This window comes from Procambarus clarkii, chromosome 67 (assembly GCF_040958095.1).
Source record: "Procambarus clarkii isolate CNS0578487 chromosome 67, FALCON_Pclarkii_2.0, whole genome shotgun sequence".
Taxonomy (NCBI): domain Eukaryota; kingdom Metazoa; phylum Arthropoda; class Malacostraca; order Decapoda; family Cambaridae; genus Procambarus; species Procambarus clarkii.
In genome coordinates this window covers 15055929-15072988 of record NC_091216.1, presented here as the reverse complement: position 1 = coordinate 15072988, position 17060 = coordinate 15055929, and the positions used below count along the sequence as shown (strand labels likewise).

The following is a 17060-nucleotide window of genomic DNA, read 5'->3' as shown; positions in this document are numbered from 1 at the left end:
TTGGGACTGACAACATTGATGGGCATTATGAAGTGGCCAACGATGAAAATGTACTGGCAAACGGGTAAATTGTGGCATGTATCTTCATTCAATACGTATATGACTTTGAAACAATATCAACAGATTGCAAAGTATTTTCATACTCATAACAATGCCATTCCCAAAGACAATGAAAACAGACTTAAAAGTTAGAACAGTGATGCAATGTCTAACAAGCAAATTTACAACATTCTACATTTTTCGTAAACGATTGAGTTTGGATGAAGGCACAATGTCATGGCTATCTTTCAAGGTTTATAATCCAAATAAACCTGATAAGTATGGAGTAAAGCTGTACATTCTTCCTGAATCCACTACTGGTTACATATATGATTTTGAAGTGTATGACGGAATTGGGAAACAACGATTGACACGGCTATGGGCTTGATTGAACCCCTGAAGAACAAAGGTTATCATTTATATATGTGGATAACTACTATACCTCTGTAAAACTCAGAGAAAAGCTGCTTGAACATGGGGTATACACATGTGGTACTCTCAGATTGCAGCATGGTGCACCCAAAGATCTGCAGCTCAAAGCAAAAGGTAAATTTGCAGTAGTTACCACGATATTCAGACAGAAGGACAATACATATATAATCCGGTGGAAAGATAAGCGAGTTGTTTCACTCATCACAAATTGCCACAATGCAGAGACTCAAGTGGAAAGGAAACGAGTATGCAAACCCGACGAAACATCTTCAGTGCAATGTGTCACTGTGAACAAACCAAGTACATCTGGGAGCCAGTCGGCCGAGCGGACAGCACACCGGACTTGTGATCCTGTGGTCCCGGGCGCCGGCGAGAAACAATGGGCAGAGTTTCTTTCACCCTATGCCCCTGTTACCTAGCAGTAAAATAGGTACCTGGGTGTTAGTCAGCTGTCACGGGCTGCTTCCCGGGGGTGGAGGCCTGGTCGAGGACCGAGCCACGGGGACACTAAAGGCCCGAAATCATCTCAAGATAACTCAAGATCTGTGACTTTAATAACCACATGAAAGGTGTTGATCACTTCAGCCAAATGGTCAGATATTACCATTTCACACGGAAATGTCACAAGTGGACGAAGAAATTCATGCTCTACTTTCTGCAAATGACTATCCATATCCATGGCTTTTGTGTTGTACAAAAACTACACAACTTGTACAAAGAAATTGACATTGCTCCAGTTTCACGAATCAGAAATTTGGTCACTACTGAAATTTGAGAGTTATAAGTGGCCTCTCCAAAATAATAACATTCCACATGCTCCTGATGTACATGAGAATGCGAGTACATCTAATGGCACCAATGTTGCAACACCCAGACCATCAGGTGTGAGGCGGCCCTTATTCCCTTCGACATCTCAAACAAAGTTCATCATCTGACTCGGAAGACGAGACGACTCCAATTACTCCTTCTGGTGCTGCTGCTACGAGAAACCACAAATATTCTGTATCCACAAATATTGTGGATACAGAAGATAGTCTGAGTAAGAACTTAAACCATTCCATGATTACCATAAAAAAACGTCTCGTGTGTCGTATTTGCTACAAGTCTGGATAAAGGAAGGACACCATGTATAAGTGCAAGTGGTGTGGTGTGGTGTGGTGTGGAACTGTGTCCTGCACTATGCTCCGGCTTGTATCATCGCAAGAGGACATTCTAGGTGGATAAGCAGTAATGCTTACCACCAATCCACTCCCCCTATGAAACATTTGTTGAGAAACTTCAGGAAACCTTTTCCCGAAGCAGGTAGAGTTGTTCAACAGAATGCTCAACTTGTGCTATACCAACATCATTGCGTGGTAAGTACAGACACTTTATTTCAATTTTTTATAAATATGATATTGACGTTTATACATTATCTTATTGGTATTGGTAATGTTGTTCTTCCATTTGCCCTTATATGCATATATCCCTTTAGAGCATTCTATTGCGAACAATTTGATACCTGAATGAACGACGTAACACGAAAATTGATGGTATCAAACTGAAAAGCGTATACACATTTCTGTAGGGGTATTGCGGGTGTGCCTAATAACTGGCCGACCCCTCACAGTGTTCAGAGAGAACTTGACAAACATCTCCAAAGGATACCTGATCAACCAGGCTGTGACTCATACGTCAGGCTGCGAGCAGCCAAGTCCAACAGCCTGGTTGAGCAGTCCAGCAACGAGGAGGTCTGGTCGACCAGTCCAGCAACGAGGAGGCCTGGTCGACCAGTCCAGCAACGAGGAGGCCTGGTCGACCAGTCCAGCAACGAGGAGGCCTGGTCGACCAGTCCAGCAACGAGGAGGCCTGGTCGACCAGTCCAGCAACGAGGAGGCCTGGTCGACCAGTCCAGCAACGAGGAGGCCTGGTCGACCAGTCCAGCAACGAGGAGGCCTGGTCGACCAGTCCAGCAACGAGGAGGCCTGGTCGACCAGTCCAGCAACGAGGAGGCCTGGTCGACCAGTCCAGCAACGAGGAGGCCTGGTCGACCAGTCCAGCAACGAGGAGGCCTGGTCGACCAGTCCAGCAACGAGGAGGCCTGGTCGACCAGTCCAGCAACGAGGAGGCCTGGTCGACCAGTCCAGCAACGAGGAGGCCTGGTCGACCAGTCCAGCAACGAGGAGGCCTGGTCGACCAGTCCAGCAACGAGGAGGCCTGGTCGACCAGTCCAGCAACGAGGAGGCCTGGTCGACCAGTCCAGCAACGAGGAGGCCTGGTCGACCAGTCCAGCAACGAGGAGGCCTGGTCGACGACCGGGCTGCGGGGTCACTGAGCCCCGGAATCGCCTCAAGGTAAGGTGCCAATGGGTGTACGCTAACGGATAACGCTTGGCTGACTTTCGGCGTTGTTGCGGGTGGGGCACACCAGGGTTTTGAACTTTATATGCTTATGTTCCTGTAGAAAATTCTATTGCGAACACATTGATACCAAAATGAATGATGTAGCACGATAATTGAGGCGAGAAAGCTAAAAAGACTACTGTAACCGCGCGATTATCCTGGATTTGAACATCCGGAAAATGCCCTTATACGGCCAAAATCGTGACCCGATAGTTATCTCAATATCCAGCCAAAATGGCCATGGGAGCCGGATAAAAGCTGGTTTAGCCGGATAAAAATTTGGCCGTATTAATCCCATCTGCCTGTGGCTCTAGACGCATGGTGGAGGAGGGGGTGGGGTGGGTGGGTGGTGTTGGGAGGATGGGAGGGGAGCGTCGGGAGGGACCACCTGGGTACAGGAATTACCATTAATTTTAGAACAATTAATCATAGCCAAAAACAAATGAAATAAGTACTAGTAATTATGTAATAACAAATATGTAAGTTTCCTTAACCCTTAAAGTGCGCATCACTTCATATGAAGTGTAAATCGTTTTACCAGTCAACTGCGCTTCACTTCATATGAAGTGTATGGGTACCGCGCACGATTTGAATGGCCCGCGGTGTAGCTGGGGGTCCCATACGCTGCCCAGGGGCTCTAGTAAACAGCGGCCATTTTGAAAAAAATTCCCGCTCACGATCCGAAGGCATGGGAGGCCTCAGTTTAGCGAGAGTCACCATGGCGAGCGCATGGTCAAACGCCTCACGGGCACGCACCACTCAGTCCCTCACCCCAGAGCAAATAGCCCACGAATTATTCTCTGAAGGTGAAGAAAGTGTTTGACGATTCAGACAACGATGAGGATTATACACAGTTGTCGGGTGATAGTAGCAGCAGCAGTGAAAGTGAGAATGACCGCCATGCCATGGCGAGGCCTATACGCTCACCGATGTCTCCTCGCCCAGTTTCTACCCCAATTCTACCACGACCTCACAGTTCCTGTGGATATTTTCTGTTTGAGGGTGACGAGTCAGAGGGAGGTGACTCCTTTTCTGGGTTTAGTGACTCAGATCACAGTTTTATTGAGCCTGTGGCTGGTACCAGTGGTGTAACTGGGCGAGAAATTGTCGCGTCAGCAGCATCTCGCCCGGCCAAGCGCCACCGCATGGCACCACATGAGGGACCAAGACCCTCGTGTTCACGTGCACCCACCTCACGTGCACGTAGCCGCCGTGCTTCTCGCAGACGGTATTCAGCTCCTGGTCGCCGGTATGCATCGCTTCCTCGCCGTCTTTCCTCTGCATCTCGCAGGACGCCTGGTGTACTTGAGTGGAGTGATGGTGACGATTTCATTCCTAATATTCCTTACTTTGACTATAAAGATGTGGGGATTACAAACCTTTTCCCTAATCAAGGTGAGGACATGGCTGAGATGGAATATTTTACAGCATTCTATGATGAACCACTCATGGAATACATTGTACACCAAACGAACCTGCATGCTGCTTACCTGATTGAGAGGGAAATCACAGAATTTTCACGACTGCAGCGTTGGAAAAATACCACAGTGGCGGAAATGTATGTGTTTTTGGCACTCTGTTTGTTGATGAAGCACTGTCACAAACATGCAATAAATGGCTATTGGAGCAAGGACAAGACAATACCAACACCTTTATTCGGGAAATATATGTCACGAGACAGGTTTCAGATACTCCTCAGGTGTCTACATTTTGGAAGTGTTCAGGACCGAACACCTGATGATAGACTGTGGCGAGTGAGGCACTACATGAACGATGTTATTGGAAAATTCAGAGATTTTTACGTACCAGCACAAAAGCTGGTGGTTGATGAATCTCTCATACTTTTCAAGGGACGTGTTCCATTCAAACAGTACATTCCCTCAAAACGAAACCGATTTGGCCTGAAATTTTGTGTTCTTTGTGATTGTGAGACAGGATACGTGTTACACATGATTCTGTACTCGGCTAGTGATGTAGACATTCCCGGTAACGACGAACATGGATTCTCGGGGAGTGTAGTGAAGACCATCATGGCTCCGTGGATGAACAAGGGACACATTTTATACACAGATAATTACTATACAAGTCCCTTGCTAGCTCGGTTCTTGCTAGAAAATAGAACCGGATTGGTTGGTACAGTAAAGCCACAACGAAGGGAAATGCCTGTGTTTGACAACGACATTGCAGTTGGTGAGTGTCAGAGAAGGAAAAGTGATAACATTCTGTCAGTTCGGTGGAAAGACAAAAGAGAGGTGAACTTGTTGACAACAATTCATGATGGAACAATGGTGAACAGTGGGAAAGTGAGCCATAAAACAAACGCACCACTATATAAGCCAGACTGTGTTTTAGACTATAATATCAACATGCGGTTGATTGATAAATCAGACATGATGATTGGCACTGCAGAGTGTGTGCGGAAGACATGTAGGTGGACGAAAAAAGTGTTCTTCCATCTTGTGGACATGAGCATGCTGAACTGTTTCAACATGTACCTTGTGAGAACTGGACGTAAGCCCACTTTCCGTGACTTTGTATTTGATGCTGCAATACAGTTATTAGGAAAGTTTGCAAAAGATGTCCCAGGTATTCAGCGGCCCATCATAAACCCACTGTTGCAGCATGCTGGTACTCCACGCCTCGCTCACACTGAAGGCTTCCTAGCACACAAACTTAAGTATTTGCCACCTGGTGTGAAGCGTGCAATAGCCCAACGTGATTGCTTGGTGTGTAAAACAACGACACGTAGAGACAAGAAACGGAAGCTTGTGCAAACATGGTGTGAAACGTGTGGTATCCCATTATGTGCTGTCGACTGCTTCAATGACTACCACAGTCTAGAAATCTTCTAAGTGTGCTTCAAAGTGTGTATAGCGTGTGCGAGTGTGTAAATATGTAAACATATAAGCAGATAGCGTGTGCGTGTGTGTAAATATATACAAATATAAGCAGAACATACAATATAATAGACTGTAATGACATATTATATTGCCGTAATTGAAAACATTTGTGTGCGCCTGTGTATACTCAAATATGCAACAATTATTGATACAAAATATGTTCAAACAGTATTTGAAACACAATTAGTGAAAAAATTAGTGAGTGGAGATTGAATTGAAATTGAAATTGAAATAAGTTTATTGAGGTAAAATACACTGTATATACATTTTATTGTTGTTTCGCGCCCACGGCTAATGATCACCCACATTTTGTGCTTGGTGCGGGTGGCACTCCGGGCTTTTGGACATTATATGAATATATCCCTTTAGAGCATTCTATTGCAAACAATTTGATTCCAAAATGAAAGACATACAATGAAAATTGAGGTGAGGAAACGGGAAAAAAGTATACACATTTCAGTGTCACCACACACTCGCCCGAAACGCCAGGAGCACGAGCGAGAAGTCTGAGGGGCTCACGCTGGAACGCAAAAGTGTTAATGTAATTGTACTTTCCTGGTTTTGTCTGAGTGTGTTTGATTAAATATATTTTTCCTACAGGCACTGTCTGCATCTGACCTGAGCCTTGTGGTGTTTGTATGTGAACGTGTCAACCCACAACAAGTCTTCAACATGACTCCTTGCCCTCTCAGTCAAGATGTCCTACTCTCTTTGGTTAATCAACTTTCGCATGATCTCTCTACCTTCACAGATCTAAAGATCAAGTAAGTCATGCTTTCACTTATATGATGTTACACGATTTAACAAAATATAAGTAACTTCTTTTCGGGGGGAGGGGGGGGGGGAGCCCCTTCGGCAACCCGGAGCTATCCAGGCTGATATGCTAATGTCAGACTTTGGCATCAGTCATTTGTATGGAGTTCTGTGGGCCTACTGGGGACCACGAGCCAGAACCTGGCTCCCTCAGAGAGGCATGGGGAGCAATGGCCTATAGAAACCCCCGTGTGGTTGGAAGCATTCTTTGTCTGCCATCAACTGGGTCAGGCACCCAGAAAGGTAAGTGTTCCAAAACAAACTCCTATTCTGGTGAAAATTACTACAAAAGGCCGAACAAGTGAGTAGAAATCCCCAAAAAGAAATGAGCAAACGAGCATGACGTCACATGTCGCCGCACCGCTGTCTGCACAGCTCCCCCTCCCCGGGAGGGGGAAGGGGAGCCCCAGACCCACGCTGGCCATCCACCCTTTAGTTTTAAGACTGATGCTAGAGGCTGAGATCGTGTGCTCTGGCTCCAGTGATTTTCAGCACTGTGGTTTGGGTGTGGTGACTGTCCTTCAGGGGTGTGCGAGCCAGGAGTTATTCTACAGTACTCGGGCTGCATGCGCTTAAGATTATTGTCCCTAGGTGCCCTGTAAGTACTGCCCTTGGGGCTTGGAGCCACCTTCCACAAGTTCCTTGGGTCCTGCCTCTGCTGGGCGGATTTACAGCTCGGTTTTTTGGCTGCCCTTTGGGTGCTTTGGGGTTTTGTCTCCTTTGTTTACCTTAGGGTAGGAGGCAGTTTTCACTGGTACAGGATGCAGGGTGCTGCGCAGTATTTTTTCACCATTCATAGCGGCCGGCTCTGTTCCTTTTGGGTAGGTTGTCCTCTTGCGGGGTTTTATTTTTATTTTTGCCAGGTGGGGGGAGGGGGGTCTGCCTTGCTTGTTGCCCCTTTGTCCCTGCTATGAATTCGGTTCTCTTCTGGTAATACCCCCTGCTAGGTCTCCGTGAGTGTACACATTCCTGAAATTCAGCTATAGAGAGTTGCTCGGTAGTTTTGGGTGCCGGTTGGCAGTACCCTGACAGGTACTGGGCAGGTTTGGGCACCTGACAGCTGGGTGGACAGTGCTTCGGATTCGTAGTCCTCAGGTTCTGGGTTTGATTCCCGGTAGAGGCGGAGACAAATGGGCAAAATGTTTCCTTCACCCTGATGCCCCTGTTACCTAGCAGTAAATAGGTACCTGGGAGACAGTTGCTACGGGCTGCTTCCTGGGGGTGGAGGCCTTGTCGAGGACCGGGCCGAGGGGACACTAAGCCCCGAAATCATCTCAAGGTAACAAGATAACCCTGCCTGGGATTCCCTGAGTGTGAGTTCCGTCTCAGGACCCTGGGAAACCTCAAGGGGGTGCGCGGGTCCGATGGATGTGACCCCAGAGTCCACCCTCGCTTTGTGCGAGTTCGAGGGTTGCTCGGTTCCCTTGTCTCAGGGGTTGCGTCGGTTTGTCTTTCCGGAGGTTTTCGGCTTTCCGCATTCAACCATCTGCAGTGATGGCGGCCCTTGCGGCTTACCTCCTGCGTGACCCGGATTATGCCTCTGTTATGGATCCGTCATCTTTCAGATTTGGGACGTCGTTCCTTTTCTGGGTCCATTATGAGGTTCCGGAGTTATCCTGGCTGGCGGACTGTCCTGTGTTTGCTTTGGAGGCTTGGCATTCTTTCTGTCTGTCGTTCCCGCACGCTTGATTGGCACGAGGCTTCGACGGTGGTTCAGGTTTTCCTGGGGGACGACCTTGAGCACCTCAATGAGGTTCTTGTGCAGGTTTCCTCCCTATCGACTGCACTGGTTGCTGAGAACTTGCGCGCCCGGGGCCTCTTTGCTTCGACTTTGCATTTCTTTTCCCTCCTGGAGCTGTCTTCGGACTGGCTTAAGAGGATGTTGAGATGCATGGGGCCGTTCCTGGGTCCGGTGCCTTAAGCTCGGCGGCTCGCTCGTCAGCTGCCTTGTTGAAGCTCTTTGCGCCGATCCTGCGAGATGTGGTTTCACTGTTTTATGCTTCCTGGTTCGCGTGTCGGCAGGCGGTGCTTGCCTCCCCTCTGGAATCAGCCTGGGCTCTGGCGATTGGGATGTCCTCTCCTTTTTGTCCTCTGCTTTTTGTGGATTCTGCCGTGGCGCAGTATTTGCAGGCTGCTTCGGCTAGTTGTCGTCCTATGTCTGACTTGTTGGTTCTCCGGGGGGAGCCTTTCTGGAGGGGTCGTGTCAGGGCTCGGGGTTCCTTTCGTCGAGGTAGGCCGCTGGTGGCAGTTTCGGGTCTGGTCCCACCTTCGGACCCACCTTCAGCTGGTCGGCGCGGTGTTTGCTCTGAGTGAGGTTCGGGGTCTAGTAAGAGGCGCTGGCCCTTTAGCGGTTCGCCCCATTGATGAGGCGATGGAGGGAGGCTTGCGCTATTCGTTCACGCCTGGTCCCACGATTTGTGGGCATTTCAGGTCATTTCCTTAGGCCTGCAGTGGCTGTGGGTGGCCCCTCCTCCTTCGGGGGGTTCGGGGCTGGCGGGGCAGGCCTCTTCCCCTGAGCTCTGTCAAGTCGTCTTGGAGTAGGTGCGCTTGGATGTGGTCGAAACGATGACGTCCCTCAGATGGGTTTCCCATCTGTTCCCAGTGCCGAAACGGGACTGTTCGAACCTGTGGTTCATTCTGGACTTGTCCTGTCTGAACTCCTGGGTTTATTACCCTTTTTTCGGATGACTACACTGTGCCATGTTCGGCTCCTGTTGGCACTGGGCTCTTGGATGGTATCCCTGGACCTCCGGGATGCCTATTGGCACGTACCGATTCATCCGGAGTTCAGGGTCTGGCTCGGTTTTGTTGTAGGGCTGTCAGGGTTACAGCTTTCGTTTTCTCCCATTCGGGTTGAATCTGGCACCTCGAGTGTTCACGCGCCTTTCCCGGGTCGTCGTGGCCCGTTTGTGTCTTTTAGGTGTTCAGGTGTTGGCCTACCTCGATAACTGGCTGGTTTGGGCTCCCATCCGGTCCTCTTATCTTCTAGCCAGGGATTTGGTTCTTTCCCAGCTCGCCGGGTTCGGGTTCGGGTTCTTGGTGAACTGGAGGAAGTCCCATCTGATTCCCTCCCAGGTTTGAACCTGGCTGGGTCTTGTGTGGGACTCTCGGACCGCTTTCTTGTCTCTTCCTCCGGAGTCTCTCCTACGGCTTCGATCCCACATGCGCCTGTTTCTGGGGGGCTCGAGGGTCTGTGCGGGAGCCTGAACTTTGCGATGATGGTCTACCCGCCGGGTCAGGCTTGGCTTCGTTGGCGGTTCTGATTACTTCGGAACACCCCACCCCCCGGGGCCTTGCATCAGCTGCTGCGTCGCCAGCTTCCTCTTCGGATTTTTCGGGGTTCAGTGCCTTGGCGCCTGCCTGAGCCCTCGCTTGATATGTTAACAGACGCATCATCTCTCGGCTTGGGCTTTGTCACCAGTGTTCACCAGGCCGGCCAGGGACGGTGCGGTCTGTCCTTCCGTCAGGCCCACAGCACGGTGCGGGAGTTCGCGCCAGTGTGGTTTGCTTTTCGGAGGGTTCGAGTCACCCGTGGATCAACGATCTGGCTCCATTCGGACTGCTGCTCGGTGGTTCTTTGCCTGAACCGAGGGGATTCGATGCGGTCCTTGGCTCTTTGGTGCTGGTTGCTTCGGGTGACTAGTCTGCTGAGTTCTCGGGGTTTGGCTCTCCTGACAGTTCATGTTTGGGGAGTGTCCAACGTCCTGGCGGACGGCCTGTCTCGTTTCATTCCCCTTTCCACAGAATGGACGGTCGATGCCATCTCCTTCCATTGGCTCTGCCAAACGTTCTGGCGCCTGGAAATGGACCTCTTTGTGTCAGCGTGGGTGAGGCGCCTTCCGCTGTATATGACGCCCTTCCGCGACTGCGAGGCCTTTGGGGTCGATGCCTTTCGGCAGGACTGGTCGAGGTGGTGGTTCCTGTACCTCTTTTCCCCCCCCGGTTCAGCTGTTGCTCCAAGTCTTAACTCGCTTGGAGACGTACCAAGGGAATAATAGTCTTTTTAGCCCTGTGGTGGCCGGCCCAGCCTTGGTTTCTGGCGCTGCTTGCTTGGTGTCTGAACCCAGAGGTTTTCCCGCGGCTCCGCCTTTTCCAGCAGATCAGATCGGTGCGTCACATGGCTGGTTCGATCTTCTCGAGTCTTCGCATATGGTGTTTTTGACTCGAGTTTATCATCTCTATGGTGATCAGATGGCTTGTTTGTTAGTGTCCCACCTGCGGGCTTCGTCTCGGCGGCAGTATAAAGTTTCCTGGCAGTCCTTCCGATTCTTTTTGACTCTTCGTCATTGTGCTTCACTTTTGGTTCGGGTGGTGGTGTTCTTTCTCTCTTGGTTGTTCCGGGATTGTCATCTTATGCCAAATACTTTCACCTCTTATCGTGCGGCGCTCGTGGAGTTGCTTCAGCTTGCTTTCGGTATTGATGTTACTTCTGTGCCGTTTTGCAAGCTGTCTGGTGCTTTGTTTCACCTTTGACCTGCTCATGCGCCACCTGAGCTGTCCTGGTCATTGGACAGAGTGCTCTCCTTTCTCTCTTCTCCTCGGTTTGTTGTGGCCCCTTCGGTTCAGGATTGTTTCTCGAAGGCTCTTTTTCCTGTTGGCATTGGCCTCTTGGGGTCAGGTCAGGGAGCTTCATGCTCTCCTCCGGCGCAGGGGTTTCTGCTCTTTTGGTCGTGGTGATTGGTTTGTTCGTCTGCAACCATCTCCTTCTTTTCTGGCGAAGAATGAGACTGCTGCTTTCTGGAGAGGTCCTTGGGTTGTTGAAGCTTGATTGGTCAGGCCGGCGGTGCATCATCCTTTGTTTCTGGTTGCGGCCCTCCGCTGTTATTTGCACGCCACGGCTTCTGTGTCTGGGGATGCGCTTTGGGTTGATCCAGTTTCCCTCCTTTCCTGTTCGCAGGTGTGGGTCTCCCAGGTCGTTCGCAAGGTTATTAAGACTAGCCAGCCTGTGGTCTATTCCCCGTGCCCATGACGTTCGTAAGTTCACTGCTCTTGCTGCTGTCTTTGGCAACATGTCCTGGGCTGACATTCGGCCGCAGGGTTTTTGGCGGTCGAACAGGGTCTTGGCTGTAATTACCTAAGTGTAGTTACAGGATGAGAGCTACACTCGTGGTGTCCTGTCTTCCCAGCACTCTTTGTCATACAACGCTTTGAAACTACTGACGGTCTTGGCCTCCACCACCTTCTCACCTAACTTGTTCCAACCGTCTACCACTCTGTTTGCGAAAGTGAATTTTCTTATATTTCTTCGGCATCTGTGTTTAGCTAGTTTAAAGCTATGACCTCTTGTTCTTAAAGTTCCAGGTCTCAGGAAATCTTCCCTATCGATTTTATCAATTCCTGTTACTATTTTGTATGTAGTGATCATATCACCTCTTTTTCTTCTGTCTTCTAGTTTTGGCATATGTAATGCCTCTAACCTCTCCTCGTAGCTCTTGCCCTTCAGTTCTGGGAGCCACTTAATAGCATGTCTTTGCACCTTTTCCAGTTTGTTGATGTGCTTCTTAAGATATGGGCACCATACAACCGCTGCATATTCTAGCTTTGGCCTAACAAAAGTCGAGAACAATTTCTTTAGTATATCTCCATCCATGTATTTAAAAGCAATTCTGAAGTTAGAAAGCGTGGCATAGGCTCCTCGCACAATATTCTTTATGTGGTCCTCAGGTGATAGTTTTCTATCTAGAACCACCCCTAGATCTCTTTCTTTATCATAATTCTTTAAAGATTTCTCACATAATATATAGGTTGTGTGAGGTCTATGTTCTCCTATTCCACATTCCATAACATGGCATTTATTAACATTAAATTCCATTTGCCAAGTGGTGCTCCATATACTTATTTTGTCCAGGTCATCTTGAAGGGCATGACAATCATCTAAGTTTCTTATCCTTCCTATTATCTTAGCATCATCAGCAAACATGTTCATGTAATTCTGTATACCAACTGGTAGATCATTTATGTAGACAATAAACATCACTGGTACAAGAACTGAACCCTGTGGTACTCCACTTGTGACATTTCTCCAGTCCGATACATTGCCTCTGATCACTGCCCTCATTTTTCTATCAGTCAGAAAATTTTTCATCCATGTTAGAAGCTTGCCTGTCACCCCTCCAATATTTTCCAGTTTCCAGAACAACCTCTTATGTGGAACTCTGTCGAAAGCCTTTTTTAGGTCCAGATAGATGCAGTCAACCCAACCATCTCTTTCCTGTAATATCTCTGTTGCTCGATCATAGAAACTGAGTAAATTCGATACACAGGATCTTCCAGATCGAAAACCATACTGTCTGTCTGATATTATGTCATTTCTCTCCAGGTGTTCTACCCATTTAGTTTTAATTATTTTTTCCAATATTTTGACTATTACACTTGTCAATGATACCGGTCTATAATTAAGGGGGTCTTCCCTGCTTCCACTTTTGTAGATTGGAACTATGTTAGCTTTTTCCACACATCAGTTACAACTCCTGTAAACAGGGATGCCTGAAAAATCAGTTGAAGTGGAATGCTGAGTTCAGGTGCACATTCTCTCAGAACCCATGGTGAAACCCCATCTGGACCAACTGCTTTGTTCTTATTTAGCTCCTTGAGCTTTTTTTCCACTTCGTCTCTAGACACCTCTATGTGCTCTATGTTGTTCTCTGGAATTTTTATTGTAACTTTTATTGTAAATTTTATTGTAACCTTGTGAATGTTCCTGGGCCTAGTGTTGCTTTGGGTTGGCGGTTGCAGTTAGTTATCTTGACCAGTCATCTTGAGCCTCAGCCTCAGAACTGAAAGGTGGATGGCCAGTGGGGGGGTCTGGGCCCCCCTCCCCCTTCCCCCTCCCCCTCCAGGGGAGGGGGGGAGCTGGGTAGACAGCAGCACGGGGACGTGTGACGTCATGCTCGTTTGCTCGTTTCTTTTTTCTTTTTTTCATTTTATGAGTGTCTTAGTTGTGTACAGTTCCCAGACATAACTCGGTGGATATTCTGTGCATTCTTGACCTGTTGTGATTGAAGAGCTTCATTTCCTATCAAACCTTCCACATGATCACTTTGGCTCAGGTTTGCAAGCCGATTCTTGATTGGTGTTCATGGACATCATGTGGGGGGGGGGGTAAGGAAAGGCACATGCCAATTTAACTTGGGTTCAGGGATTGGTTGGGTTTCATTGTGAAGAGTGATGCTTAATACTGTACTTCCAAGGTTCTGTCCTTCAGCTTGAATCAGGCTCCTCGAGTTTTTACTAGTTTAGCGTGGGGGTAGTGATGACCTTGCTGTCTCTTGGAGGATGGCCTGCCTCGATGACTGGTGGATTTGTTCCCCGCTCAGTCCCTGTGTCAGCTGGCCAGGGATCTGGTTCTTATGCAGTTTGCCAGGTTAAAATTCCCGGTACTGTAACCAAATGGAAGTCCCAGTTGGTTCTGTGTCAAGTTCAGGCCAGGTTTGGCCTGTTAGGGATTGCTGGTCAGTCTCTCTTTCCCTGTCTCCTCTGGCTCTAATCAGCCTTTAACATCATTGCTGTCTGATGTAAGATTGGCACTGGGTGCCTCATTGGTTGCTGAAGCAGTGTTGAGAGAGCCTGAACTTTGCCTGTGTGGTATTCCCCCCTCCCCCCCCCCCCCTCCCCTGGGCATTGTACCAATTCCTCCATTTAGCCCATTTTACTGCTGCTTGGACTTCCTTGCCTAGCAACAAGTCTCTCCAATTAATTCATTAAAGAATTTGCTAAGTTTCCCATAGTGTCCTCTCTTGAAATCAAGATTTTCAACTGTTTCAATGTTCCTATTCTCTTCTAGATTATATCTCAAAGCATATTTAATTTCCAGTGGGACATGATCACTCTTTTCCTAAGGGAGGAAGGTACTGAACGTCAAATATCATCTGCTTTCCTGGTGAATATTTGATCCAGTATTGATGGAATATTCCCTTCCCTCGTTCTCGTCACCTGCTTGATGTGTTAATACGTGAATGTCTCCAGAATGAGGTTTACAAATCTGTCTGTCCAAATGTCCTCCGTTTTTTATTCGTAGGCCTCCCAGTCAATTGCTTTCAAGATAAATTTGTGTGTACTCGGCTATTTATGCCTGCAGGATCGAGCATTGGCTCTTGCATCCCGCCTTTCTAACCACTGGTTGTTTAACCCTTAACCCTTAAAGTGCGCATCACTTCATATGAAGTGTAAATCGTTTTACCAGTCAACTGCGCTTCACTTCATATGAAGTGTATGGGTACCGCGCACGATTTGAATGGCCCGCGGTGTAGCTGGGGGTCCCATACGCTGCCCAGGGGCTCTAGTAAACAGCGGCCATTTTGAAAAAAATCCAGCTCACGATTCGATGGCATGGGAGGCCTCAGTTTAGCGAGAGTCACCATGGCGAGCGCACGGTCAAACGCCTCACGGGCACGCACCACTCGGTCCCTCACCCCAGAGCAAATAGCCCACGAATTATTCTCTGAAGGTGAAGAAAGTGTGTTTGACGATTCAGACAACGATGAGGATTATACACAGTTGTCGGGTGATAGTAGCAGCAGCAGTGAAAGTGAGAATGACCGCCATGCCATGGCGAGGCCTATACGCTCTCCCATGCCTCCTCGCCCATTTTCTACCCCAATTCTACCACGACCTCACAGTTCCTGTGGATATTTTCTGTTTGAGGGTGACGAGTCAGAGGGAGGTGACTCCTTTTCTGGGTTTAGTGACTCAGATCAAAGTTTTATTGAGCCTGTGGCTGGTACCAGTGGTGTAACTGGGCGAGAAATTGTCGCGTCAGCAGCATCTCGCCCGGCCAAGCGCCACCGCATGGCACCACATGAGGGACCAAGACCCTCGTTTTCACGTGCACCCACCTCACGTGCACCCACCTCACGTGCACGTAGCCGCCGTGCTTCTCGCAGACGGTATTCAGCTCCTGGTCGCCGGTATGCATCGCTTCCTCGCCGTCTTTCCTCTGCATCTCGCAGGACGCCTGGTGTACTTGAGTGGAGTGATGGTGACGATTTTATTCCTAATATTCCTCACTTTGACGATAAAGATGTAGGGATTACAAACCTTTTCCCTAATCAAGGTGAGGACATGGCTGAGATGGAATATTTTACAGCATTCTATGATGAACCACTCATGGAATACATTGTACACCAAACGAACCTGCATGCTGCTTACCTGATTGAGAGGGAAATCACAGAATTTTCACGACTGCAGCGTTGGAAAAATACCACAGTGGCGGAAATGTATGTGTTTTTGGCACTCTGTTTGTTGATGAAGCACTGTCACAAACATGCAATAAATGACTATTGGAGCAAGGACAAGACAATACCAACACCTTTATTCGGGAAATATATGTCACGAGACAGGTTTCAGATACTCCTCAGGTGTCTACATTTTGGAAGTGTTCAGGACCGAACACCTGATGATAGACTGTGGCGAGTGAGGCACTACATGAACGATGTTATTGGAAAATTCAGAGATTTTTACGTACCAGCACAGAAGCTGGTGGTTGATGAATCTCTCATACTTTTCAAGGGACGTGTTCCATTCAAACAGTACATTCCCTCAAAACGAAACCGATTTGGCCTGAAATTTTTTGTTCTTTGTGATTGTGAGACAGGATACGTGTTACACGTGATTCTGTACTCGGCTAGTGATGTAGACATTCCCGGTAACGACGAACATGGATTCTCGGGGAGTGTAGTGAAGACCATCATGGCTCCGTGGATGAACAAGGGACACATTTTATACACAGATAATTACTATACAAGTCCCTTGCTAGCTCGGTTCTTGCTAGAAAATAGAACTGGATTGGTTGGTACAGTAAAGCCACAACGAAGGGAAATGCCTGTGTTTGACAACGACATTGCAGTTGGTGAGTGTCAGAGAAGGAAAAGTGATAACATTCTGTCAGTTCGGTGGAAAGACAAAAGAGAGGTGAACTTGTTGACAACAATTCATGATGGAACAATGGTGAACAGTGGGAAAGTGAGCCATAAAACAAACGCACCACTATATAAGCCAGACTGTGTTTTAGACTATAATATCAACATGCGGTTGATTGATAAATCAGACATGATGATTGGCACTGCAGAGTGTGTGCGGAAGACATGTAGGTGGACGAAAAAAGTGTTCTTCCATCTTGTGGACATGAGCATGCTGAACTGTTTCAACATGTACCTTGTGAGAACTGGACGTAAGCCCACTTTCCGTGACTTTGTATTTGATGCTGCAATACAGTTATTAGGAAAGTTTGCAAAAGATGTCCCAGGTATTCAGCGGCCCATCATAAACCCACTGTTGCAGCATGCTGGTACTCCACGCCTCGCTCACACGGAAGGCTTCCTAGCACACAAACTTAAGTATTTGCCACCTGGTGTGAAGCGTGCAATAGCCCAACGTGATTGCTATGTGTGTAAAACAACGACACGTAGAGACAAGAAACGGAAGCTTGTGCAAACATGGTGTGAAACGTGTGGTATCCCATTATGTGCTGTCGACTGCTTCAATGACTACCACAGTC

At 48.2% G+C, this 17060-nt stretch overlaps 1 protein-coding gene across 1 annotated transcript in view; it reads left to right on the top strand.

Moving 5' to 3' along the window:
• Ge-1 (Enhancer of mRNA-decapping protein 4 homolog Ge-1) overlaps positions 1-17060 on the top strand; it is a 327116-nt gene that overhangs the window by 293198 nt on the left and 16858 nt on the right. Inside the window, 1 exon segment of the mRNA XM_045757261.2 lies at positions 6353-6516. Coding sequence (XP_045613217.2) covers positions 6353-6516 — 164 coding nt within the window.